At 50.2% G+C, this 27,948-nt stretch overlaps 4 protein-coding genes across 5 annotated transcripts; all 4 read left to right on the plus strand.

The window, feature by feature from the left end:
• Positions 1-555: 555 nt before the first annotated feature.
• On the plus strand, positions 556-1,981 carry LOC113205039 (endocuticle structural glycoprotein SgAbd-8-like; the record flags this gene model as incomplete). Its single annotated transcript, XM_052270128.1, is given in 2 exon segments — positions 556-713; positions 1,241-1,981. Coding segments are annotated over 2 exon segments (450 nt in total), but the record flags the coding sequence as incomplete, so codon positions are not given.
• Positions 1,982-5,954: 3,973 nt separating this feature from the next.
• LOC113204635 (larval cuticle protein LCP-22-like) lies at positions 5,955-9,580 on the plus strand. Its single transcript, XM_052270133.1, has 4 exons — positions 5,955-5,966; positions 7,740-8,071; positions 8,422-8,587; positions 9,174-9,580. Exons 1-4 carry the CDS (start codon positions 5,955-5,957, stop codon positions 9,321-9,323), a joined length of 660 nt encoding a protein of 219 aa, XP_052126093.1. The 3' UTR covers positions 9,324-9,580.
• A 1,085-nt stretch (positions 9,581-10,665) lies between these two features.
• On the plus strand, positions 10,666-12,683 carry LOC113205048 (endocuticle structural glycoprotein ABD-4-like). Its single transcript, XM_026420496.2, has 3 exons — positions 10,666-10,814; positions 11,658-11,779; positions 12,315-12,683. The coding sequence occupies exons 1-3, from the start codon at positions 10,788-10,790 to the stop codon at positions 12,622-12,624; spliced, it is 459 nt and encodes a 152-aa protein (XP_026276281.1). The 5' UTR covers positions 10,666-10,787; the 3' UTR covers positions 12,625-12,683.
• A 7,375-nt stretch (positions 12,684-20,058) lies between these two features.
• On the plus strand, positions 20,059-26,931 carry LOC113204957 (endocuticle structural glycoprotein SgAbd-4-like). 2 transcript variants are annotated; one of them, XM_026420348.2, is made up of 3 exons: positions 20,059-20,175; positions 25,670-25,797; positions 26,193-26,931. In XM_026420348.2, the coding sequence occupies exons 1-3, from the start codon at positions 20,167-20,169 to the stop codon at positions 26,488-26,490; spliced, it is 435 nt and encodes a 144-aa protein (XP_026276133.1). In that variant the 5' UTR covers positions 20,059-20,166; the 3' UTR covers positions 26,491-26,931. The 2 variants fall into 2 exon arrangements, with proteins under 2 accessions (XP_026276133.1, XP_052126087.1); XM_052270127.1 differs by having other exon boundaries at positions 20,115-20,175; positions 25,673-25,797.
• Positions 26,932-27,948: the final 1,017 nt, after the last annotated feature.

Genomic DNA, 27,948 nt, shown 5'->3' on the forward strand with positions numbered 1-27,948 from the left:
GATAGCTGATAGCTTAAAAATTCAGGAATACTTTGCCTCAAAAATTTAGAAAAAGAAGTCTTCAGAGAAAATAAATTGTTGCCTTTTACTGGGAAATTTATCTGCACAGTAAGAAAAAAGTTTAAGTAATATTGAATGAATTTTTAGCCATTAAGAGAGTTGTTTTTTATGTGTTATTACAAGAAGTAAATTCAGTGAAGTGGATCTTACATTTGAAGAGGATCTTGTGGATCTTGGAGTTGAGGTCCAAGACGTATTCAAAGCCTGAACAAACGCGAGCTTGTCATCCCACTGGAGAGTGTTCCGCGCGGAAATTCCTAGACAAGATTTTTTAATTGGGCTACTTAGTCAGCTAGACCCTCCAGATAACAATGGGTTGGAGTCGTTGGAGGGGATACGGAAGAGCGCCATCCGACTCAAAGCGCGCGCAAACAACGTGCAAGCCCCGAAAACTCATTAAACATCTTCACGCTGGCTCTTTTTGCCATCAATATTGTAATTGCAAATAGGCATTGTGATTTTTGTTTTGTATGTAATAGTGTCTTTTGTACTTAGATGGTGTGGGCTGCAGTGCTGTCGGTGGCGCTGGTCGCAGCCGCCCCCCAGAGGGCGCTGCCTCCGCGGGGACCTCCGGGACCTCAGCCCCAAGGACAGCAGATTCCTATTATCTCCCAGGAGTCCGTCATCAACCCAGACGGATCGTACAAGTGGAGGTTAGTCAATATCTTACATGATTATCGCTTCGGTTCCACATCTGTATTTTCGGGAGTCATCTTGCCAATCTTACGCAACGATGACAGAGGAGGATACGATCGTCTATTATTCCGGCCAAACTGCAGAGACAGCAGCTTTGGTGCCGAGCGACTCAGAAGGGAGCGGCACTTTGGCATGGCAGGCGAGCGGAGGGGGTGACAATGGAGAGCCACACCTGTGCGTTACAGCTGATTGTTTACTGCGTGTATTGCGCATTCGATCAAAATTTGATATTGCGTCAGGAGACTGCAACCGGTAAAACAAAAGTAAAACTTGGCACCTGCCTAGCCAAAACACGATCCAGACTTGTATATTTTAGCTGCACAAAGTTCAACAATATCACATTTTCCCACAAAGTATTTCGATTTAAACATTTTTGTGCAGTCACGTGTGCGAAATCATGGAACATTAAAGAATTCTCCAAGCACATAAACGGTGAGAGATAGAGTAAACCGGACGAAATTTAAGTTCCGCTTTCATTCCGCAGTTATGAGACCGGAAACCAGATCAAGGCCAACGAGGAGGGTGCTCTCAAGAACGTCGGCAACCCCGACACGGAGGCCATGTCCGCTCAGGGAGGTTTCTCCTACGTTGCTGACGACGGCAGCCCCATCGAACTCACCTACATCGCCGACGAGAACGGTTTCCAGCCCAAGGGCGCTCACCTGCCAACCCCGCCGCCCATCCCCGAGGCCATCCTGAAGTCCCTGGAGTACAACGCAGCTCACCCCGAGGAGGACGACAGTCAGGGCGGCGGCCAGCCCCCGCGCAAGGGCTAAAACTGAGAATCAAGAAACCGCCGTCGTCAAATCATGGCGACAGTGACATTTCCTCTGGGCTGTGACGCGTGACCAATCCGTACCGATCTGTATCTCCACATATTTCATAACATATGTACTAGTCGCGCGCCGCCGTGTCCCCTGACCTCTCAAAGTCACTGCTAGTCATGGGGGACGTCTGTTGATTGCACGCTGGTACACAGGAGACCGCTGTTTCTGAAAAGCTTCAAAGTGCCATAACCATATCTGCAACGAGGACATCTTTGGTACGTCCGGCCCCGGCACTTCTCAGCACGCTCTCGACGAGTGAAGACAAACACTTTTGATTGAAATGCTAAATTATACTTAATTACTACAGTGATCGACTCGCAGCAAGTTACTTCAATACGGTTTGCCTGCATGCTGCTGTTTAATTTATTCCTAACAATTAAAATATTTCAAAAATGAAATTCTTCGCTGACCACTGAATTACGAATGCCCTCCACTACCGACTGCATACCGATCTCTCTGCGCACAACAAAGAAATTCACTTCGAGTAAGATTCATTGTTGGGATGTCCTTCTGCTCCGCGACAGCACATAAGACGGCGCGCGAGAACAAACGGACGACATTGTTGCTGCGTGACTTGAGCGCATCGCTTTTACGAGTAGGAATAGAGAAGGTAAGGGCTAGAGCCTTGGGTCACAAGTGTACACTGTAAACTGGTTGGCGTCTTTTAACGCCAAAATATTTGGCGTCCTATACAAAGAAAGCTAACTATTGGCGTTCTTTTTCTGAGAATGCCAAAACGTGGCGTCATTCGGACATTTGGCGTCTTTGAACGCCAATATTTGGCGTTCGTCAAAGGACGCCAATATTTTGGCATTAAAAGACGCCAACCAGTTTACAGTGATATCGTCAAGTGCGCTCCTACTACTGTCTTGCATTACGCCACAATCAGAATTATAAAAAAATAAAATTTAGAAAAGCTAATTCTCTATTCAGAGTCTGTCTGGTACAAACAGTAAAGTTGTTGTTGGTGACTTCACGATATTTATGGTGGAAAATTTTCCGTAAGCCTTTTGATTAGGTTTCAGTGTCTGGCTATGCCGCCTTCGGCCTGGGCGAGTCGGCACGCGCGGGTGCGGTACAGTCTCACTGCGGACGCGGGGCGCATGGGTCACCCGATGTCCCCGATGTACCCGCCTGATGGAGCAAAGAAAAATGTGTGCGAATCAGACCCACGCATAGCACCAAACCCTCCGCAAAAAGAGCTCATGCTTTGCAGGTCCTGCAGCCCCATTTAGCACCGATGCAATCGGACTCGTTAAGAGCCAATCATGCGTCAAATACAAGACAAGCAGCGCCTGACATTAGTTGGGCTCCATTAGCCTCTTCAGTAAACGAGCCGCACGTACCAACAGTTACTATGGAAAGACAGGCGCAGGAGAGAAAGGGGGGGGGGGGGTAACGAGCGGAGACTGTGATACCAACACATCGACACACCATAAACATCCACACTCTAAATGTAGGGACAATTTTGTTCCTATAGAAAGGGCACTATTTCGTGCAAATCCGGATCGGGTGCAATTTTGTTCCTAAAAGTGTGCAAATTGTGTAATCTGCACGAATTTGTGCACGTAATCCTTCCCTTTCTAATAACAAAAATAGCACATTAAGAGTGCACAAATAAATATAAAAAGTTTAGGATAAGGAAGTTGCAAGATGCAAAAACCCCCAAAATATTTGACAGTCTCTTTTTTCCTCGCCGATTATCGAATAGTGTGTGACACCGCAGGTAGCACAAAGAAGCGAATAATTGAAATTACTTTAAAAAGGTAAATTGAACGCCACAGCAGGGCGCCCGCCCACCCGGTGGCGTGCAGCACTAACAAGAGGTTGAGTAACTGCTGACAAGAGGTGAACGCGCTCCGGGGCCGTGGCAGGGCGTGGTCGGCGCTGGGCAGCGCAGCGGCGGCGCAGCGGCGCAGCCACCGCCGTGTGCTGACATCCACACGTCAAGCTGATTAAACTCTTCACCGGCCGGTGGCCAGCCCGGCCCAGGAGGCCCGACAGGCACGCACGCGGCGTGCGATTGAATCAACGATATACCGACAAACAATTATTCCGAATACGTCGTTCTTCTTTTGTTATCATATGCACGAGCCGCGCGGCGGCAACGCCCAGGAGGAAAACATTGATAAAAAAAAAGAACACATAAAAAACTTTGGCACGAAATACCATTTAGTTCTACATTGGAACCCGGCAAGATATTTAGCCTCCCCTGCAAACTTAGCTATGCCCACACCGACGTGTGCCTGCAGAAGTGGCGTATCTCTGGAGAGGCGCGCATCACTGGCGGATCTGCGCCGGCCCGGCCAACACTGACGGATCTGGGAAGGGACGGTCATCACAGGCGTATCTGCGTTCGTCTGATATGCACAGTCAACTTTGGAGGCCTATTGCTTATCGTAGGTATGTCGTATAGTATTGAGTGATATCAAAACTCAATCACGAGGATATAAACATTGCAATGAGACATCAGTCAATACTGTACGACATGCCTACGAGGAGCAATAGGCCTCCGAAGTTGGCTGAGCAGATCAGCCGAACGCAGATACGCCTCTGATGACCGTCCCTTCCCAGATCCGCCAGTGTTGGCCGGGCCGGCGCAGATCCGCCAGTGTTGCGCGTCTCTTCACAGATACGCCACTGCTGCAGGCACACGTCGACACTATCTCCTGCATACTAGAAGGAACTCAGTAAATAGCGGATAGATGGGAAGTGTTCAGTAAATAGTGCAGAAAAGTACACACTTCCGTTAAAAAGGGAAAAGAAATATCGCGGGAGAAAGGGGGGGGGGTGAAGGGGTGTGTGGGGAAAACATCGAAGATCTAGTAAACCGACTCGACGCGTCCGTGCAACAATATCCTATCTGTTTCGCTGCCCCGAAAGACTAGCCTATCTGTTTTTTGGCGCTTTCTGCAGCGCTGTCTTCCTTTCGTTGTAGTTTTGCTAATATTAACAGGAGAAACAAAGTAAAATTTGCTATTTGTTCCTTGATCTTTCAGGAACACGCAGCAACTTTTTTTCTACCGTTAATATTGGCAAACCCACAATAAGAAGACAGCGCTGCAGAGAGCGCCGAAAAACAGATAGGCTAGTTTTTCGGGGCAGCGAAACAGATAGGCTAGTCTTTCGGGGAAGCGAAACAGATATAGGATATTGTTGCACGGACGCGTCGGACTGACATTGAAAGAATTCCATAGCAGTAAGTAACTAGAAAGTTTGCAATTAAATCATAAATTCCTTTTTAATTTCTTTTTAGGAGGTCAAATATATTTCCAAAGCATCTCAGTCCGCACCCAGAGAACCATTTAGTTGATACAACTGAATCAGGGTTGTAAGAACCAAAATTTAGTTCCTAAAACCGACTAAAATTTAGTAACCCTATTTTTAACTAAATATAGTCGCACCAATCAAATTAAGTCATCTAGACCAAATTATTTCATCGCCACGAATAAAATTTTAGTCCCAAGAGCTAAAATTTCGTCGGTTTTGAATTTGGTTATATGGACTAAACGGACTTCTGGGTGCGTCGTCGATACTGCCGAAAGTATTAATAAAAATACAAAAAAACAAACAAGAAAAACATTTTCCCATAGCATCCGGTGTCAGTTAGGTTAAAAAGCTAACTTCATGATACCGATACTCGTTAAATGAAGTTGATCCTCTAAAATACAGGTACTGTCACAAGCAGAGCGAACGAGGAAGTGAAGAAAGATGCGAAGCACGGCCTCGCCAAATTATGCAACTTAAAATTTATGAGAATCTCAAACCAACTGGAGCATCGTGATTTACTGTCCGCCAGGCAGAGGGTTTGCCAGGAAGATCTCCGGCGGCAGTCAATAAGGAAAGTCGCAAATTGATCTTTGTGTTCCAATCTACAGACAAGAAAAACATGCCACGCAAATAGTTTAGAGCTGCGCTTTGGTAGTTTTGGTGGTAGAGCAGAATAAGACGGCACAAAACTCCCAGCAAGCAAGTAACAAAATATTAGTTGCAAAAGTCGTTCCCTTGCCATTGTAAACCGCTAGCGTGTTTATGATCTTTGTGTCAATAATCAGAAATCGGTGGTGACAGTCTTGTTTCCAGCTGGGCGACCGGCCGCTCTTCTGAGCAGGTGGGGCGGCCGGTGGCCGCGCAGCGCCGCGCCACGCCCTGCCGTGCCGCGCTGCCCTTGGCCGTGGAGGATGCACACGCGGGATGCACCAAGGGGGGAAGAGGAAGTGCAAGGGCTTTGGTGGGAGGCAGCCCAGCAGGTCTAGGCCCAGCCAGACCAGCCCACCAAGGGCTGCCATATATAAGGGCCCTGCACCTCGAGGAAGGGCACATCCAGTTCGCCATCGTCCAGCGAAGAAGGTCCTCTCTCTCCTCCCAAAAATGAACGCCCTGGTGAGTTTGATCGCATCGGCAAAAAGTAAAGTGGGAATATATGGGAATAATTTCCGATAATGACAATTATCACAAGATCGAAAATGTGCTTCACCCTTTAGGTGGGATTTGTGGGGGTTCTGATGTTTACAAGGGCTTCGATTGAATATTAAATTTAATGGTTGTCTTTTTTGGTAAGCCAAATTTGACACTTCAAGAGAGGGCAGCAGTTTTTTCAAAGAGTTCGTTTATTATTTTGTTACCTTTTTTTAAAGTGAAATTTCGCTGTAACAAGGCTAAGCAACATTTCCCTTGCCTTCTCACAAATTAGTTAAATTTGATTTGGACGCGCCACCGTGCTTGGCAGTTCGATTGTGAATCACGCCGGTCATGTTGTCACCCCGTCAAGGACCGCTCAATTGCCTGTGACGCTGAATCACGGTGCTGTTTGAAGTTAGCGAGCCCCCAGCGGCCGCCCGCTACGGCTGATTCGTCCAATCCGGTCAAAAGTTTCGAAACGCGAAATTATTTGGATCGACGCCGAAAATAGTTGCAGCGGTCGGTCGTTTGTTTGCGCCGGGCTCAGTTTGTGGACGGCACATAAGTCAGGGTGGCGCACACCGTGGCGCAAGCACGTGTCATCCTCGTGGTTTATGACCCGGGAGGAGCCTCCTCAGTCGCAGCCCAAAGCTGTGCGCTGCCAATCCCAATGTGAATGTCGTTAATTAACTCTTCAGAGAATGAAAGTGATCTCGACACCCTCGCTCCCCCTGGTCGCTCCCGGTGTGGTGTAGCGTTACATTACACCAGCAAGTCGTAAACTTTTATATTCACCGCAAAAGGGGGAGAAAGAGGGGCGGCATAGCAGGCAAGTAGAGAAAGAGAGAGAGAGACACACAGAGAGAGAGAGAGAGAGAGAGAGAGAGAGAGAGAGAGAGATGCACCGGCTGGATGGGGTGGCCGGGTCATTATGGCTTTCCTTCTGAAGCATGGCGATAGGTCATACGTGTGGTTTTAGGGGACGACGGGATAGGGGACAGTGAGTGTTTGCAAATAATCGTTCGAGTCAAAGGAAAATTCAGACAAACTTGACTCATCCGCCGCGACCCACGAACGTGGTTACTATGAGCTCCTCGGGCGCATGCCAGGCTGAGCAGGCGGGCGACCCTCAGGGCGCCGTGGGTGGGAGATGTAAGAGAAAGGGGAGGGGCGGGGGCGGGGCGGAGCAAGGGCCGAGGAACCTGTTTTTGACGCACGGTAGAGTTTTGTCACACCACCGGTTTCATGCAGATGGGCTGCAGCATAGTGCCTAAAGGGGGCGATGAACTTGCGGCTCGCGCAGGGAACAGGCCGACTCCAGCAGGGCGCCGCGGTGTTGCGGGGCGTGGCGGGGAGCCCGGCGGCCGCTGGCCGTGAAGAGAAATGCATTCAGACGACAGAGGCCACGACGGGCCACGCCACGCCGCGCGCGTCACGCCCTTTGTCGATAGCCCGCCTAACGGGGCCCCTCGCGGGTCCCACTGTCCTGCGCCGCCCGGCCGCGGCCCCCTCAAGGGTCCTGGGGTTCCCTACGGGTCCCCGCGGGTCCCCGCGGGTCCTTACGGGTCCTTGGAGCTCTCTGCAGGTCCCTAGGGACCGCGCGCTCCGAGGCTCCATTTGCATTAATCCCAGAGAGGTCGTATCTAGCCGGTTGGCTTCTATCAAGAATGCGACTCGAAACAACACCACTTAATCTGTCGTCGACAACAACTCCAAAAACAACATAAAAACAGTAAAAATACTTTGTTGTTGCAGGTTTTGTGCACCCTGGCGCTGGCCACCCTGGCCGCGGCCCGACCCCAGCAGTTCACCAACCAGTTCAACCCGCAGCAGCAGCAGAAGTTTGCCTACCAGCAACAGTACGACAACAACCAGGTGGTGCAGCAGGCCGTGCAGCAGGTGGTGCAGCAGCCCTACCAGCAGCAGTACGCCCAGCCCGCCGCCCAGCCCGCCTACCAGCAGCAGCAGTACAACTACAACCAGTACGCCTACAGGCAAGAGGACGCCGCCGCCGCGAGCAGCACCACCCCCATCCCCATCCTGAGCTACGTCAACGAGATCAACCCCGACGGCTCCTACCACTACAGGTAACCATTTTACATACTATATTTTTCCGGTTGGATTTAAATGTAGTCTGCAAGAAAACTGCACCACATTTGTACTCTGCAAATGTAACTGAAGTTGACGGTTTTAACAGCAAAACACAAAAGTCGCACAGATTACTGTGTAACTCAAATTTTGCCAGTAAAACGCGTGAAACATTTGTGAGTTGTAGAGTTAACAGAACTTTAGTAGAGATCTATTAGGGTGATGGAGGTGGAATCGACGATATACTGAAAGATTTTAGACGTCGATAGCGAGGGGACAAAGTAGGGGACAAGCGCATTCGAAATTAACCGGCGCGAGAGTAACAACACCTGCACTGCACTGTCCACAGCTACGAGACTGGCAACGGCATCAAGGCCGACGAATCCGGCAAAGTGAACAACGCCGGCCTGGAGAACGAGGCGATCGCCGTGCAGGGCTCCTACTCCTACATCGGTGACGACGGCCAGACCTACTCCGTGCAATACACCGCCGACGAGAACGGCTTCCAGCCCCAGGTGAGCAGTACCCTCCTTCTGCATACTAGTTGCGCGATCGCGGTGACAGACAGTCACGGAGAAGGTGAAACGCGCCTCCATTTTAAAGTGTTTGCCTGCAAACCAAAGCTTGAACGCGTAAGCGTTGCAGCACTTCGGGATTTCGTGCATATTTTTTTATCCCGTCAAAAGTAAAGCAACAGTCGCGCGTCCGTGATTATGAGATTATTTCTCGGGTTTGTTTTTGTGGGGTAGTCCGCCCGGAGCGTCCGCGGAAAATTAAGACGGTCGGTGGGCGCCTGCCGCTAACACGCTGCACCCCGCTCCGGTGTCACGAGTGAGCATTCCTAATGAACCAGCGCTGACGCCCCCCCCCCCCCACCTTCTCTCGATCTGTGGCAGGCCCGGCCAGGGCCAACCAGCGTGGCACCCACACCCCGTAATGTATACCAGGGGAGCATTACGACCACAGCCTCGTTTGTAAAAGTCCCTCCTCGGCGCTTTACAGGGTCGCAAACGATTTATGTAGAAAAGGCCTTCCAGCAGCACTATTTGAACACGAGCAGCGGGGGAGCGTGTCTGCAAAACGTGTGCCCTCTGTTCACAGGGCGCCCACCTCCCCACCGCACCCCCACTACCTGCCGAGCTCCAGAAGGCCATCGACGAGCACCTCGCCATCCTGGCCACCGCCAAGCCTGCCGAGGAGGAAGCCAGCAGCGTCCCCGACCAGCGGTTCCTCGTCCAGCGCCACTTCTAAGCAAATTATAACAACGGCAACAAAAAAATATTGTGATAATGGTGTGGGTTAAAGGGCAGGGGAGGGGAGGGCCTTAGGGTGAATGACGGGGTGGAGTTGGACTTGACGAGACTGACAGGGTAAAGTGCCATACGAGGGATACCGAACGGTTTACGGGTACCGAAATACGGGTAAGGGCCTCTGTGGTGGGGGCTCATCCTTGGACTAGACTGAAAAAAGGTGAAGAGTGAAAACGCACAGACCTAAACTTTTCATGAACACCTTCAAAGTGCAAAGTAATGTATGTTGACTGACCTAGAAGTGATAATAAAAAAACTATTTGTAAATCCAAATCACCTCTTAAGATTTCTTTCAAGCAGTTTCCTGTCTCCCTCCACTCAGCTCAGCTACGATAACGCCTATGACATAGGCAATATATAATTCCTTGCACGCAAGGAAAAGTGGCGGGTTGCCTATCCGTCCCCTCGCAGGCGCGCGCGCCTGGGAGCTAGGTGACAACATCTGGGCATCGCACCGGGCGCAAGTGGGTTGCGCACCTCACAGGCGCCCTGGTGTCCGACATTTCTTAATACTTAATCCGTGCTTCTGGCAGCGAGCAGAAAAGGATTTTAATATTATGCCCACTAGCATGCCACCAGTTATGGTCTTGCTGAGAGGAGTATCATTCACGCGTATCGGTACAAGCAAATATACTCGAGCCAGGGCAAACGATTCACGTCGTACAAGTATTTATTTATTTTTCCGCAAGACGACTACCTTAACCTACAGCCGCACGGTATCCCCGCCAGTTTCCAACGGCAAGCGTTAACCGCGCACATAAGCAGGTCGTAGGTCAGCAGTAGGGCGATATATCTAAGTCAAGTGATTAGAGTTGGTCTCAATAACATTTTTAAAACATCACTTGTTATAAAGGGCGCTAGAATAACTCATGGGTATTCGTCGTTTTCATTATTAATTTGTATAGTTTTTGGCAACGCACAGTCGCAAATCAGTTGCCCGTAAAGATACGGTTTACCATTTGCTAAATAAAAGTTATCTGCTATCCCTTCTTCCAATGCAGTTTGCCCTCCTACCCACGCGGTTCTGTCACATGTTTCCCTACACAAACCAAGGCAGCAGGACAATTTGCACCGCACTTACCGACGATCGGTTGTTGCCGTTTGTTTTTAGTGATACGGTTGACCTTTCGGCCACCTTCTTCCTCCTCCTCCTGCACCTGCACGCGCTTTTGAGGTGCACCGCTGTCACCCGACCGTCACCCACCCCACCGCCCGACTCCTGCCCGGCACCCGCCCGGCACCTCCACCGTGCAGTTGGCCGGTGGGGGGTGGTTGCCGCACGCACGTAGTGCAATGAGGAATAAAAGATGACGCGGTGCGCGGCGGGCGCCAGTGCATCGCCCGGTGCATCGCGCGCACATTACCGAAAAAACAAATCCACGCGAGTGTTTAAAGTGTGCAAGCCATGCTGTTCGCTCTCATGGCCCTAGTGGTGAGTCACAAAGAGGCGTGCTTAACGTCAAGTGCGACAGTGATCCGGTCGTGCAGCGACACGTTACCGGCGCCGGAGCCGGAGTGAAGAGTCCCGCGATATTTACGCCCCGCCAGCGCCGCTGTGTCACACCAGTGCCGCGCCACACCTGCGCGACAGCGTGTAGGGCCGGAGTGAGACATTTATTAACTCGGCACGTTTAGACCTCGGCGACGACAATTCCGCGGCAAACTCGACAAATTACGCGGTGCAGCTTCTCATGCCTTCGAGACGCAAGGAACGGCCACAAGCGACAAGCCTACACAGTGCACTGCAGACCACATACATTGTTAAAATTTTACGACAAAAAAGCGAACTTTTTACTTTTAAAAAAACTTGTGCACTCTTAGTTCCTTGCGAAGTTTGTCACATACAAAGGATCTGAGACTACCGTATTACAGACGGATTTTCTTCGTATTACATAAAGCACAAGCTTCAGGACAGTTAACAGACGCCTGTTCTTCGTTCTACGAAGCCGAGCTCTTCGTCATGCAAAGGATTTGTTTGTATCACGCGGGTGAAAAATCCTTTGTACGTTACGAAGAACATTTTTTCGTGAGAAATTTACAGTGCTCATGACTTTTATTTTAAAAATGAACAACGATAGCGGACAATGTGACTGTCGGAATAGGAAAGTTTTGAACTCCTTTGAATGTTTTCAGTTTACGAAATAGGTATGGATAATAATACAACTGAGTGTAAAGTGTTCATGCAGTAAGCAACAAGTTACTTCAGAAAATTCATTTTTAACGACGGGCGTGAAATGTTTCTTCGCGGGGAGTGCAAAAGTGATTGTTTTCGCAGGCCCTCCTTGCTGGGGCGGGGGCCGCGCCTCAGCGACCGCAGCAGGCTCAGCAGGCTGCCAAAGACATCCCCATCATCAAGCAGGACTTCACCATCAACGAGGACGGCTCCTATCAGTGGAAGTACGTACCACACAATATATCATTAAAATTACGTCAAACAACTGTAGCAGAGATGAAACAGCGAGGGAGAAGGCCATGTATATTTCTCTACGAGTTACCACTGTTGGTATAGAATGCATGCTGTTTTCTGTCATAAGTTGTACCTTACTACTTCACAAATGTACCCAGAGTAGCCAAGCGCTATACCCCATGCATCATAGACCTTCAATAACCCGTAGTGGTGGCGCGTGGAGTATAGTCGGAGAAACCGAACGAGAATCTGTGACCATTGCACGTGTATCAACGTCATCAGTTCGACAAAACTAGTAACCGCTGGCAAAAAGATCTTATAATAGCAACACTTGTAATCACCGAAGTAGCAGTGCTTTAAAATAAACATTAAAATGTGTCATTTTTATTATATTTAACAGCAAAATGTTATTTAGAGGGTTCTCCTAAAAAAAAATCTTGGGGTCGAGTAAGTGCCATAGAGAAACAAACTCTGCAGTTTTAAGCATATGTGCTTCGAACTTGAAAAGCGAATGTACTTGTGCAGCTACGAGACGGGCAACGGCATCGCTGCAAACGAGCAGGGCTCCGTGAAGAACGCCGGCAACCCGGAGACAGAGGCCATCTCGGTGCAGGGCCAGTTCTCGTACACGGCGGACGACGGCACCCCCATCCAGCTGCAGTACCTGGCCGACGAGAACGGCTTCCAGCCGCAGGGCGCGCACCTGCCCACGCCGCCGCCCATTCCCGAGGCCATCCAGCGCGCCCTCGAGTGGAACGCCGCGCACCCCGAGCAGGACAACGAGGGTGAAGCGCCGGCCGCGCCAGCCAGGCCGGCCGCCAGGGGGCGCAAGTGATACTCAACACTCACAAAAATAAAAAAAAATACGGGTCAGCAAATATAGAATAGAGAAAATGTCGTTTACGATTCATTTCAACTCCTCTCAAACGTCAGCACACACCAATCCAATTACATGCAAAAGTAAACATGAATAAAAAATCTCAATCAAGAATCGATCTTGAATTCAAGATCTGCTTTAAAGCAGCTGATACAAATTTATAAACAGGATAATGTTCTTACTTTTTCTCATTAGCAGCTATTTGTTTTTGGTTCCTTTGCAATCTTGCGATTCGGCGGCCTAGTGGCGTAGAGGAGGACATACGGGGAGGGCAGGGCGACCGACGCGGCGCCGCCGTATTGTTGGGCAGGGAAGGAGCCCATCTTGCGTAGTATTGTTAGGCAGGGCAAAGGAATGAGCCTAGCGCGACACTCACTCGGACACCACTCCCCCAGCGCACAAAAGTAATTTCTGGTTTTGCTCTTAGTTCTCTCCCCTGCTGATCGAGAGTTAAAGCTAGCTGACACCTTAAAGTTACCTATGTATTCTTTATATTTAGTGAAAATATTTAAGGTATCATCTGCTAAAAATTCACACCGTGACTAGAAAGAGAATCTGGGCCAACGGCCTGAATTCTAGAGGCATAGAGGTCGAAAGGGACAAGGAAGCGCCTTCGACTAGAGGGGAGAAGAGGGGCTAGGGGCAGGCGGCGGACAAGCGCAGCAAGGGTCACACATGCATGCATGTATGTGAAACAGACATTTTCACCCGCGGGGTTAGAACGCCATGCAACAGTACTCTGCAAAGTACGCGCACCACACCCAAGATTGGCCATTCTTTAAATTTGGCAGTTATGGAGCAGGGGCGCTGTCGTTCTCTGTCCGACTAAGTCAGTGGCTTTACGCCAAAATGCTTGTGGCCTTGCGTTCGATATTATAACTTTAGATAACTTTGCGCACAATTTCGATACGGCCCTCAGAAGAAGATAATTATTGAAGTTGAAAGTGAAGAGGAGAACGTCTTATAACGGCTGCCCCTTTCCCCAAATGAGCAGGCGGAGCACGCGCCGCGGCGGGCTGGAGGAATCGAAGAGCAAACCAAGCATGTCAAGGCTCGTACGAGCAGAGCCGAGCGGACCCGAGCAGACCCGAGCGCAGCGGCCGAGCCCTCGAGACTCGCGCCGGCGAATTGAAACATTCCGTAGCGCGTAATGGGACGGGTGGATCAGCAGGCCGGCGGGGAGAAGCACGTGGTGGTACATCTATCGGATCAGGGGCTGGAGGGGTAAAAGTAACGTTATTACAATGATGAGAAAATGAAATGAAGCTTGAAATTTGATTTGGCTTGCGTGTCCACGCGGTGACGCCATCCTGGACGGGGACGGTCCAGCCCCGGCCGCTCTTGTTTCATTTCGTGACCCGCAAAGCGAACCCACGCCTTCACCTCGCCACGCCAAGCCACGCCTCGCTACGCCACACCCGCCCAGACTGTCCGTCCAGGGCGGCATTGCGCCAGGAGTTGAAGGGAACAACGACGAAAACTCTCCCCCCTCCCCCTTCTACCATTTGTTACCATGGGATTTTTATGTCGCTATCGTTTGTCGCCATCAGTTAATGTGCGACACATCCTGAATCAGCCCGTGGCCATGAAAAGGCCACACTGTCATCGCCAACACACTGTTACACTGACAATTCAGGTAAAGCACGCCACCAGGCATTGTAAATAGGGCAGAGAGCCGGGTGGGGGGGGGGGGGGATTGTTTTGACTGAACCACTAAACTGCAGGGCAGTCGCAAACCAATTTTCAGAGCCAATAGAGATAGCATAGTTGAAGTAGTCGTCCTCTGGACAATCAATTATAGTATGTATCAAAGTGACTACGTTGTTAGGCTGTTGGGCTTGCTTTGTTACATTCACGACGTTTCTTTTCCGAAACGGTTGGATTCAGTGTTATTTCATCCATTGTTGGTAACGGTATTCTACAAATGTTTATCAATGCAGTAGTCTGAAAAGTTGGCGAGCGGTTCAACTCAGTTCAATTCTCACGAGTTTCCATCATATCTTTCAGGAAGAAAATATGCGGAAAGGAATAGTTATTAACACGACAGCATGACAGCTGGCAGCGCCCTCCGATCCGCTCCGTTTCTGTGGCGCATAGCACGGACCCGACAAATCAACGTTATCCGCGAATAAGGCTAATGACGCCCAGGCCCATCGATAACCGTCCATCCGCCCCGCGCCGTTGCGCCACTCGCCGTCTAAGTGTGGGCGACGGACTGCAGACTTACGGCGGTCCTCTCAACTGCCGTTGGACCTCGCCAAAGTGATGAATCTCAAGTCATCTGTTTGGTCCACCCCACCTTCATTCACGCCGCCCGACACGCGTTTTTAACGCAGCTTTATGTAGGGACAAAAAAAAAACGGTAAGTGTTTGGAGAAACAGGAGGACTTCACCTTTTTGTGGCGGTAGTAAAGACGTGTTGCCGACCTTCCCCGCTCACAGCTCCTCGTCCCCGCCTCTTCACTCATCTCCCCCTTCATCCTCTCCGATCAGCCTCCGAGTGCAATCACCGGGCTATCCATACGGTACCACAGTTTCTTGGAAAGGCTACTCGCCTAAAAATAGTGGCATTCTCGCCAAGGCCTACGGGGAAGAGTGTGGTTCCTAAGGACGTCTTGGCTGTTTTTTATAGGGAGGCGGTGATTCAGCTCCGGTTTTGAAGGGGGTGTCCACTTGCCCACTGACATTAAACATGTGCCCTGTAAAAAGCTTGCGAAGAACTAATCTTTGCATTACAAAGAATTTAGAGGCGTTGTAAAATGCTTTGCATTGCGATCTAAATCCTTCACATTGCGAACTACTACTTCGCAGCTGCTTACGAATAACATTGTTCGTAACGCTGCAATGTTTTAGTTCGTAACCATGCAAACCATATCTTCGCAACTTACGAAGAGTATAGTTTGCAATGCAAAGAAAATAGTTTGCAATGCAAACTTCCTTGAAATGCTTCGAAATTCTTTACAAGCAGTTTGCAGTGTGGTAGATGATTGATTGTGGTTAACCACAATTTGATTGATTACATATCTTTTTACGCCGACGTAAATGGTTCCTCAGTATATCTGAATTCTGCTAAGTGGTTTTAAGAAATGTGTTACAGTGTCGTTATTTAATCTCGTTTTATTCTGAGTGGGGCCTTACGACACAATTATAACCGCACTACAGCCCGCTTGAACATTGCTCGCAAGTAGTGGCTTGCTAACTTTGCACTTTCAAACCGACCCAGAGTAAAACTCTACGATTTGGCCGTTTCCGGGGAGGCCATGCACTTTCAGAGTGAACTTTCACGCGGCAATGACTTTTCTGGCATCCGGCTCGTCGAGACACTTTATCGTTGCTAAGTAAAAAGGCAAGGGCGCCTACCAGCTAGTTACCCGTCCTTCCACCCAGGAGACGAGGATCAAATCAGCCTCGTTACATGTTTAACTATTTGCAGGAATCCGATAGATTCGGCGCAGGGCGCAGACAATTCAACCGACGACCGGAGCGACGCGAAGGTCGAGAATCAGCCTGCCTTTCGCAAGAGAGGTATGAGTGTTTGACGGATCGTGGGAATATTCGCGCTCAACGCCACGCCGTGCCGTGCCACGCCCTTCAGGTCGACCGACGCGGTGCGATACACCCTGCAGATGCACGTTCACTTTCCTGGGCAGAGCTTTGGAAAATAAATAAATCGCACGGTTATTAGCGTCAAGCACAGCGCCTTTACGACGTCGTACTAGCCTGCGTGTGGGCAGCCGCCGACGCGCGGTGTTTATTTGTCAGACCCAGACGGGCGCCTTGCGTCCCAACACAATTCGTCACAGAAAAGTAGCTAGTTCACAAGATGTATTTTTTTTAAATGGAATTAAAAACAAAACAAAAAAGGGCACATCAAACATCGGTCTGCGATGTTAATTTCGCCTCGTGGTACAGCATAACTTAAAACAATGAAAAAATTAGGACGGGACCACGGGACCGCTTGAACACCCTGTGTGGCAGTGACCTGAACCAGCCAGATGAAGGTTGATTGATTTGTTATGTTATTTTTATGAGTTTTTATTTTACCCTCAAATTTGGCAAAAGAAACCCTACCAGGTGGGTTGTCCATACAGTACGTCTGTTTCTTAGATTCATTATGTTAACGACAGGAGCTCAGCGCCTGTGAGACTCAGGGTAGGCCACCCCGCAGTACACGCTTGCACTACAGGCAGGATTTTGCCTACCCATCAGGCGCTCTGAGAGCTTGCATCGGCTGAACTGAACTTGGCATGTTCGAAACGACGAGCACGGCGGGCGTACTTTTTGGATGACTCCTGACCCCACGGCCGTTCGTAGTAAGTGCTGCACAGCACGCATGAGTGCGAGCGGGATTGCATACCGCCCGTGACCATGGAGCCTTTACGGGCCGAGCAAGTAGGCAGGCACCCCCGCGCACAAATACGAGAAAACATAACCACGAACTGAAAACAAAGTGGCGTCCCTTGACGCCAAATTTTGGTGTTTCCTGCGAGAACGACAAACATTGGCGTCTTTGAACGAGTAAATTGGGCATTCTTTTATGGAACTCAATATTTTTGAGTCTTTAGACGCCAATATTTGGTGTCATTGAACACCACTATCTTGGCGTCTAGATATACACCAACCAATTTGCAGTGCAGAAGTGGGCAGGGTGAAATAGCTACCAGGTGCGAATAAAATATGTGAGCGAATACTATAATTCACGTCTAAAATGCCGGGAAGTATACTGTACGCATGGTTCAAACAATGTGAAAGTTTAGTTCAGAATAAAATGAAATTGGCCCCTTTTTAACTTTTTTTGTACAGAAGAGAGCAGGAAGGGGGAAAAATGAAGGAAAGAAAGAAAGAAAGAAAGAAAGAAAGAAAGAAAGAAAGAAAGAGGAATGTGCGGAACGCCTTTCCAGGACTGTACGAAAAGCCCGGCAAGATGCGACCTGCCCGATGGCCGATGCCATAACAGGCCATAACGGGGAAGAACAATGCGACGGGCCCAACCGGGCCCGCCCGGTCGCGTGTGTTTCACAAATCGCTCAGGGTGGGTGGCCCGGAGGCGGCTAGGTTCTGGCCCGGTAGCGGTGGCCTGGCTTCCTGCTGAAGTCCTTCACGGAAAAAAATGATTAGTTGTCAGAGCGAATACTTTGGCTAATTTGGTGACAGCCAAGATATTCGCTGTGACACCTCAGAGTTAGTAGTGAAAGACAGGGGTCAGTTGCCCCGAAAAATTAAACGGATCCGCTGTGGCAACTAACTCTTGCCTCTCACTTCTAATTCTTAGGTGTCACAGCGAATTTCTTGCCTGTCACCATATTAGCCAAAGTATTCGCTCTAACAACCAATCATTTTTTTCCGTGTTCAGGCGTCCTTCTGGTGTCCTGTTGGTGTCCTACTAGTGTCCTTCTGTTGACCTGCTGGTGGCCTACTGGCCGGCTGGCCCCGCTGTCCGGTTGTACATCACTATACATGCGAGGGCGTCCCCTGTTGCCTCCAGTAGATGAGCGGTTAATTTTGGAGTTGCCAAGGGACGGGTTGGTCAATACCTGCCGAAGTTTTTGGCGGCCAAGACAATCCTGCCCTGACATATGTAATAGCATCTACCGATAGACAACATGGGGAGGAATAAAAGTGGGAAAGAATGGTAGAATAGACAGAGGGTGGGAAAGGAGGGTACACGGAGCGGAGAGGGCGTTATAGCAATTTAAGCAGCTTTAAGATGAACCTGAACATTCTTCAATCACAGCTAAAGGGCTGCGTGCACTGTCACAGAAGACCTTGGTAGTTCTTCCCCGAAGGTTCTCGCCGCTCCGCTGTCCTTGGGGATAATTACATAAACTGGAACACGGCATACACTGCGTGAGCGGCACGAAGTTGTTCCTCTTCCCCTAAAACTTAAGCAGTGAAGGTTGTGGCCAGAGTATAGTAGATAACCTGAACCATTCTCTCATGTCAGCCTGTGTTCATGTAACAGACACACCATCACACACACACACACACACACACACACACACACACACACACACAAACACAGGCGCGCACCACATACACAGCACTGTTTCATTTCTATTCTCTATTACGCCGACTGCAGTGAGGTGGCGAGAAAAGGGATGGACTTACACGTCAGTCACTCCTATGTGCAATGTCGTTGGGGATCGGAGAAGGAGGGGGGATGGGACAGCTCCTTCCACATCACAGATGTGAGCGAGCTACTTCAGCAAATAGCAAATTCAATGACGCCCATACTCTTTACAAACCACTTGGTCTGGGTATGGCTTGGGTGGTTTTGAATAACAGTATGACGACGTGCCAACATTTCATTTCAAAGTTACTGAGCACAGATATTTTAGTGTTTCTCATATAAAGGTGCAAACCATCACACACAATTTTGAAGTGGGCGATATAATTAAATGTTCCTCCTTGACTTCCCAAAGCGAGGCCAGACCAGAGGAATGCCCTGTCAATATTTCTTCTTTTTTCCTCATCTCCTTCATACAGACTGCGCTGTTACTCTGGTCAGCGACCAAGGCCGTTGAAATGAAACCAGTCTATGAGGAAGACTTTTTCCGCATAACTGAAGAGCTGACCTATGAGTTTTGCTGGTTTTGTCTGTCAGCCCTTAAAAAAACGTGGCATGAAGTCCGGTAAAATTATACATTTATAGCCTTTGACTTGCATAGAAAAGAAAAAAATTCCTTTTTCAGTACAAACTCAGCACAAAGTTAGCTAAGACAAAGAGCGGCAGGTATAAAAGGTTACTGAACACACGACGGTTCCTCCATTCGGATTCAATACCTCTGAATGGTAGAATATGCATTATTTTAAATGACCATAGCCCTTGGAAATCGGAGGTTTTGCCTACATTGTAAAAGCGTATTATAGTCAACGTTTTGTCAACAATGTTTTGGCTTTACAAAAACAAATTATGTTGAAAGCACATCACAAATGAAATTTGTCTCCACAAAAAAATGGGAAAATTGAAATATTGTCGCTTTTTATTATACTTGAAAATTAAAAAAAACAAAATATGCAGCAAGCCTAGTCACAAGTGTCGCCCAAATTCATCCGCGTGTAAACGCTTATTTCAGCTTTCACCATCTCAAACGAAGGCGAAACCGACTGCTCGATCGCGTTGTCTGGTTCCCCCTGAAAGTGAAGGTGCTTTTGTCCGGCAGTGATCTGGGATGCACCATGGGGCAGCGGAGGGAGCACCGCGGCGTCCTGCACCTTCCCCCTCTCCTCTCCTCACCTCTCCTCCCCTTGTCCGGGTCGGCCGCGTCGGTCGGGGTGGGGTGCCGACGGAGAGCCGCCTCCACGCCGCCGCAGCCCCAACGCACCGCGAGCGCGAGAGAGAGGGAGAACATCGCGAGACGAAAGAAAAGCACGGCGGGAGGCGGGGGGGAGTGGCCCGCACTACTTCCACGGGAGAGGGGCGGCCGCACCAAATTAGTCTGTATATAAGACGGCGCATGGCCGCCACGACGAGTACTGTCCGTTTGTGAGCGTCAAAAGATGATGATGGTGAGTGCGCAGTGTGAACCGGCCGCGACCCTAACTGGATTACCCTCGGATATGTAACGCATGCGGTGAGAGTGTTTGTCTGTGGTGGTGTGTTGTGTGTGTGCTTCAGGGTGGGTGTTGCAAGGTAAGGACGACTTGGCATCGGTTGTGGTTTGGATGCCCTATTTTTAACGCACCAAAGTGGACTCATTGCTGTCTGTAAAGAACTGAAGTGAGGTCTCTGTTTTTCTTTTTTGCGATCGCGGAAGGCTGGTGCAGGGTGGTAGCTTCCTGGTCTGGAATAGATGAACCATCGGCCTCTTAGTCTTAAAAATACTAATTTGTCAAAAAAATGCGTGCCATTAATGCTTGTATCACGGTTAAAATACCCCACTTCATTCAACTCATTGCGATCTATATAGTGACAGAAAGAAACGGTTATCCATCTTCAATTTTTTGTAACCTTAAGAGTTTTCTATATTGCCTGCTACATGGCGTAACAACAACTGAATAATCTACAGCTCCTACAGCTTAATTAAAAACGATTTAAAGTGGAAAATCTGAATTCTTCATTAAATTGATCCATTTGTAGAAATGTTTTGTCAAGCATCTTTAACATGAGAGGGATTTTTACCACTAGAAAACATAACCGTGACTGGAATGCATGCATGATGGGGCATAACGGAAGAAAATGAACATGGAACCAAAGAACCATTAAGTACATGATACCAAATCAGGCCAACAGGACGTAAAATTTACATTCTGAAACCGATCTGAATTTGGTAGCCTTTTTATGAAACTGATATGGTTGAAGCAATTAAAAGTCAGTTATTCTGAAAGAATTATCATAACCGCGCGGATAAATTTCGTTTAAGAGGACTAAAATTTAATCGGTTCTGAATTTGGTTTCTTCGATTTAAGTTTTTCTTCGTGTAATACCATTTACTAAACTAAGTAAAATTACTGATTTTTCATGCTCTACATCGTGTACTTTGTCTTTGAATTTGCAAACAACTTGCTTCAGGCTGACTCATTATATACGCAACACCCCCCCCCCCCCCCTTTACGTCTCCCTTTTTTATAGGCCTCTCTCTTTGACTCAGCAAATCGTGACATCTTTTTCCTGCCCCTCACAACCGTCCGCGCGTCGCGATGGAGGCATCAAACTGAGTGACACAGGAGTGGCGGGGAGGCGGGAAAAAACGAGAGACTTGAACGCACGCGCTACAACCAGGCGCGGAGCACAACGTGTCGAAATGGTGACAGTGTTAATAACTATCAAGTAGAGGCGACACTACAACATGTGTGGGATCGCTTTCCCAGAGTAGCCTTGGGAATCCATCGAGCATGCGATCGCCATTTTTAAGTGAAAACTAGTTGAATCAGCTAAACGTTATGATAGGCACAACGAAAAGGGTGAACTTTCCCAATCGCAGAGTGCCGCGTGTACTCGCGCAGCGTGGATTGCATTTTTCGAGCAGCATAACAAGGTCGATCGCATCACCTATTGCCGTGGAGGGATCCTCCAAGCTCCTCGCCTCCTCCGCGTCGGGGGCAGGGATCCAATCGATAGCATCGCGCCATCGATCGATCCGATCGAACAGAATCACGAAGCGGGATTAGCAGAGCTATATCAATTACTAGCCTTTCTTTGCCCCGCCGAGCTCAACTTCGACCTTTCCCGCGCCCCGCCCCAGACACTCTCGGGCATTGCTTCATAAGGGTACTGCCACTTACACTGCTCGTCAAGATATTACAGCGAGGGCCATCTTGTCAGCGCGGAACTCACGTGAGTGCATCGTAATATTCCGAACTTAATTGAGTTAGGTAGGAGTGCGACATAACTTTACTACGAAGATGTCATGGCTCGTTCGCGGAGAGCTTTGCTCTAAGTCAGTGAATTTTTCTCGGAATTTTTGTCGTTAAAAAAATATCGAAATGTTACCTTAGGGCAGATATGTGGGTCAGGGCGGGATGTGGGCGTGGCGAGGTGGTGCACTGGAGCCGGGCCGCGGGCCGCAGGTCATCATCTCGGCCATCTTATCTGCACGCCGAGCACAAAGGGTCACCAAACCCGTTTGCGTTGGTGTTGGCGGCGGCTGGAGCAAAAAAAAGAGCGTACACGGTCAATATAATATATGTTATTGAAAGAGAAATCAAGAGCAATAAATAATTGAAAATTCAGACAGTTCAAAAAATCAAAGTACGGTAGAATCTCGTTCTTAAATTTCTACAAGGTCCTCAGTTTCTTCATCCGCGGCAAATATATGGAGCATAAATCACGTAGTCGCCGAGCTGGTCATTGCTCATCTCAATGCCCTGTTGAAACAGTAGTTTCGTGATAGAAAACCCTGACAAACTATTGTGGTCGTTTAGGCATTGGGCCTTTTACGTTCAAAACTTGCAACACGACATCAGTTAGTAATAGGAGGAAGCGTAAGGGTGGTGGCGTCCTGAATTGACCTCGCCAAAGTTCGCAATCACGACCTCATGTTCCGATACAAACCGATAGGGATCAGTGTGACAGGTGCCGGCGCCCAGCCCAGCCCGTCGGGCCGGCCGATCATCTTAGGCAGACTTGGGTAACAGCTTCACCTCCGGGCAGAGCAGCCGGGCCGTGCGCCCCAGTCAGCAGCGCCCAGCAGCGCCGCCCCGCGTGGCGAAACTAGCCCGAGCCGAGAAGAGCCGAGCCGCGCCCCGTTTTGAATCCGACACTCATTTGCCCTTTGGAGCCAACACAAAATGTTCATGTTTACTGGCGGGGCCCGCGAGACGCCTAGTACCGAGTCATACCCTGCATAAAGAGCGAGAGAGATAAAGAGGGAGGGGAGGGGGTAATAACATGGCTTCATCGGGTTTTACGGACTGCGATGATGCGCTGACCCTGTCCCCATATGGGGTCGATCCGGTGCTGCACAAGCAGGGGACGCGTTAACGATATTCCGAGCAGGTAGCACAGTCGCAGGAGCGTTATGATGTCGCAGAGGAGAGGGGAGGAGAGGGGAGGTCCAACGGCGTCGCTAATTGCAGCACTGCCCCCTGAATGAATGAATGGATACACACACACACACACACACACACACACACACACACACACAGTGTAGCGCCCTCTAGCGCGAGGTTTTCCAGCTATTTCAGTCGGCCGCCGCCGCGGGTGAGTCACGATTCCGGTCCGTAACGTGATCCTGGTGATGGCGAGGGCCATCCTGATTGGCTCGTCGTGTCGTGCACGCGCAACCAATTGGGTCGGCAGGGACAGCTAACTGAACAGCATGTGGAGCGAACGCAGTCACGAGTGGCCGGATTGTAGGGGCGCGCGTCCCGACGTGTTGCCAGGATCCGTACAGTGATAGCAACCGATCAAGTGTACCAATCGGTTTCAATTAAAATTCGATATTAATTTCAGTACTTGTTTTAAAAGGCGCACATTATGTTCCCCATTGTGTAGAATTTTACCGCTCCAACAAGGCAAAACATTAAAAGAATGAGTATTTTTTATTTCTTTTCAAATTTTATAGGAACCACTTAAACGAGGCATTGTATTGGTTTGAATAAGATCAGGAAAGATATGCTAGAACATCACAAGCCTTGTTTTCAGTAGTTGGCTGCTTTTAAATAATCTTTCCAGACGATTTCTGAAAAACAATTGAAGGCTTGTGATTTTCTGGCATGTTCTTATCGTGGTCTTCTTTAAATTGTCTCATTAAAAAATAGATTGTAAATATAAATTACGGGGCCACTTTACGGCGAACTTTCCTAGGTGAATACAACATATCGGTCAACTTTTTAACGTTCGCCAATCAAGTGTCGGATTCGCATAGGAATTTCAGGTAAAATCACGCATGTCTCTCATGCGAATTTTCATGACAAGCCCGTTCTATATCACGGAACCACTCTTTTCTGGTAAAGGCGTGCCTCGCTCCGAACCGTATAGTCTCCCCGCGACCAACAATAAGCAGAATAAGATGGTAGGTGGTCACAAGGGCGCGGCGCGTTTTTCGCACAGACCGCTGTATTTTTTACCCACAGCAACAGCAGCAGCAGCAGTAGCAGCGGACTGCGCCGGACGGTAAAGGGGACCATTAGCACACGCGGCCACCGCAAAGGTCTCTCTCTCCTCCTCCGCCACCTCCGACCGTCAAGGTCGGAAGAGAGGGGTGGGGGGGACAGGGGGAGAAGTTGCAGTTTAGATTTCGGCCCACGCTGTAGGACAATGAATTCAGTCCCACCCCCACCACGGCCAGTCTCGTTCGACCCTAGCGACTGGCCGCCCCGCCCCGCCCCCGCCGGAGAGTGTGGCCTGCACTCGAGCACCCCGGGGGCGGCGATAGATCAGAGACACGGCTACTGCCGCTCGCTGCAGTCCGTTCCGTCACGCCCTTGAACTTTGTAGCTCATATACAATATATTCTCCCAGCGTCACGCGCAGCTCATCATAGGAAGCGACAGGGAGGGCAGGGCAGCGTCGCGCCAGCTCACTGTCAGCCTCACCGTTACCGGCTCCCGCCTGTGGCGCTCTTGACCCGCTTGGCCCACACCTGGGCGTCGTTCATTAGCTTTAGCTAGCTACCCTCCCCCCCTTCTCTCTCTCTCTCTCTCTCTCTCTCTCTCTCTCTCTCTCTGTGTGTGTGTGTGTGTGTTGTCACGGGGTATGACATCCTGTCTTGCAAGACTTAAATGCGAACAAAGTGAAATTTACGATGAGTGAGTGAGTGAGTGAGTGAGTGAGTGAGTGAGTGAGTGAGTGAGAGAGAGGATTCGCCTTCTCCACCCCTGTGGATGCGGGTTTGTACAACATTTCAAGTCGTTTGGTGTAATAAATTGCAAACAAAATCCTAGTCCCCGCCTAGCAGCCCCCTTCCCCTCTTCTTCTCGGTCTGCGGCTTACGGGCGCGCGCACCCGCGCACACACACACACACACCTGTCTGATCCACAGGCAGCGCGTCGAGCACGTGTCTGCGATCCCGTTTTACTCCGCCGATACGCTACAGGTTCGCACGGGTAATTTCCCTCGGGCCGCCTGGTGCCGCCGGTATACGCATGCCCGGCCGGCGGCGGGGCGGGCCACGCTCCCCGTCTTACACGCCCCTCCTCCTCCTCCCCCTTCCCGCGTCGATTCCTCTCACCTCGAACACGGCGGCGAGTCGGTGTCGTGGGAACCCCTGCGCTGCGCGCGTGTCTCGGGAGGGGGAAGCGGGGGGAGGGGAAGGGCGACGCGGGGAGGGCGTTCGCTTTTCATGAAAATTGTGTTATTGCGCTGCCGAAAGCGCAGCGGCGGCAGCCGCGGCGGCGGTCCGCCAGTGCCACGCGGTGTATCGGGGGCACATCGCGTGCAGCAGCGCGCCCTAATGGTCTTGTCAGCTTCTTGCACGCTTTATTTTCGCACTACAATGGTACGGCACAGTGTTAGGTATCGGTTTCGGCCCTAACGAGCTCTGGCTGGTGGTCAGATCCCTGTGGTGCTGCTGGTCGACCCACACTCACACCGGTCTCTTTCTTGTCTTTGTCTTACAGCAGCTGGTCGTCCTGTCGGCGCTGGTGGCCGTGGCCCTGGCGGCCCCGCAGCAGCAGTCCTACACCACCCCCATCCCCATCATCAGGCTGCAGAATGACGCCAGCCCCGACGGCACCTACCAGTTCAGGTGAGAAAAGCAGCAACAGATGTGCCCATTTACAAGGCATGTTCAATAACTCTGAAATTACACGACCCTACTTCCCTGAAACTTTGAACTCAATGTGTGAAGTGTCCAGTTTCACTGGACAGGCAAATGCAACATGTTCAAGCCATGATCATGACTCCTGTAACAGTTCACAGAGTTTCGTTGCTTTATTTCCTCTTATTGCACAAGCCGGACTCTCTCATTAAGACGAGTGCGTCAAGGGAGCTCTCAGCCGGGCCAGGCTGGGCCTGGGCCTCATGGCAGCCCAGCTCAGCCTCTCCCAGCCCAGCCTCTCCCAGTCGCATTCGAGTTATAAGCTGGAGGAAGGAAGGGAGAAAAGGGAAAGAGTAACAGACTTTGTGCCTCCCTTTGTGCAGCTACGAGACGGGCAACGGCATCGTGGCCCAGGAGCAGGGTCAGCTCAAGAACGTGGGCACGCAGGACGAGGCCAACTCAGTGGTGGGCTCCTTCTCGTACACCGGCCCCGACAGCGTCCAGTACTCGGTGCAGTACACGGCCGACGACAACGGCTTCCTGGCGCAGGGCGTGCACCTGCCCACCCCGCCGCCCATCCCCGCCGAGCTGGCCAAGGCCCTGGAGGCGGCCGCGCGCCTGCCCGACCCCAACGACGGCGGCCAGTACCAGCCGAACCTGTACGGCAACAACGGCCGCTGAGCGACGCTAGGCGCCGCCAGGCGACGGGCCGGGCCTGCGCGCGGACGCGTACAAGTGCTAGCTTCCGGACGCAGGCCCCCTCCCCACAACCCACCCCTGCTCGGGGCCGCGCCCGACAAACCAAGAAAGAAACCATCTCGTCGTACACGCCATCATCATCGCCATGGCCCTTGCCATCCATCATTTCGGTGCGATCTTTCCTGATAAGCCGTCGGTAAAGTCGCAAAGGGCTGTCGTTCATGCGAAATACTGTGAAAGATAATTGTTCATGCAAATGCCTGATTTCATTCTAATTTGAAAATATGTACAATTTTTTTTCACGACATATGAAATACGTGTGCGCGTCATGCCAATAACTAGGCGAAATTGCGACGTGTCTGGTTGTCAGGCGTGGTCTCAGCCGCCCCACCTCTCCCTGTAAATACAACCCGTCTCACAAAACATTCGTTTAAATCCTTAACGTTTGCCACCCCTACCCCTGGTTCTCAAACTCACAATCTTACATTCACGCACACAAACATACACGCCAAGCACCCACACACACACCCACACACACACACACACACACACAGAGGCACTACCCACGCAATGACCGCGTGCGCAGCTAGGAAGTCTGCACCGCTGCAACCTTACATATTTTCATGCCGTGTTACTTTCCTATCGAGCAGAGAAAAGGTCGGCGCCTGCCATTTTCACAGAGCAGGGGCGGCCGATGATAAAACAATTCTCCCATGGAGCAGCAGCAGAGCGGGCGCAAGCGGGCGGGGCGCACCGGGGCGCACCGAGTACCAAGACCAAACGATGCGAAGGAATCGCCCACAAAAGTGACTCTTCCGCAGACGAGAGGGCCGAAGAAGGGCAATTCCAGCAACTAAAAAACAACACAAATGAAATAAAGATGATTCTGCGTGTTTCACTTGACAAACTCGAGGGAAGGCCAGGCCAAGCTCATTAGTGAAGGACTTCCGTATTCACACTGATCTGATGGGTTCAGTTCCTCTTGCTCGAAGGAACCCACCATTTATAACACTCCTGGTTCAGGAGGAAGTGGTGGCCGATTTAAAAGCTGTACAATCAGCTATTGGTGGATGACTTCAGGGGAACAAACAGTTATGATGTCCACGCACACCTCGTTTTGCTAGACTGCCAAAAATATCACTTTCATGTCAATGCATGAGTAGTAAGAAGTAAATCAAGGTCTTATTTTTTGAACACCGCAAAAACTTTTGCTTCAAGTAACAGGGAATTGTGAAGCGCTTGCGCTTCATACCACAAGCCACGCACGCCCTGGCCGCGCCCTGAATGGTAACGCGAGGTACATCCCGAGCCACCTTCATTAGTCACCGGCCAGGTCCATACATCTCTCCTGATTCCGTCCCATTGCGCCAGGGAGAGGAAAAGAGAGAAAAGGAGTGAGAGAGGGAAGAGAGAAGAGAGGGGTGGGAGGAAAGGTGGGAG

Source organism: Frankliniella occidentalis, unplaced genomic scaffold (assembly GCF_000697945.3).
Source record: "Frankliniella occidentalis isolate FOCC.00 unplaced genomic scaffold, Focc_3.1 Scaffold111, whole genome shotgun sequence".
NCBI lineage: Eukaryota > Metazoa > Arthropoda > Insecta > Thysanoptera > Thripidae > Frankliniella > Frankliniella occidentalis.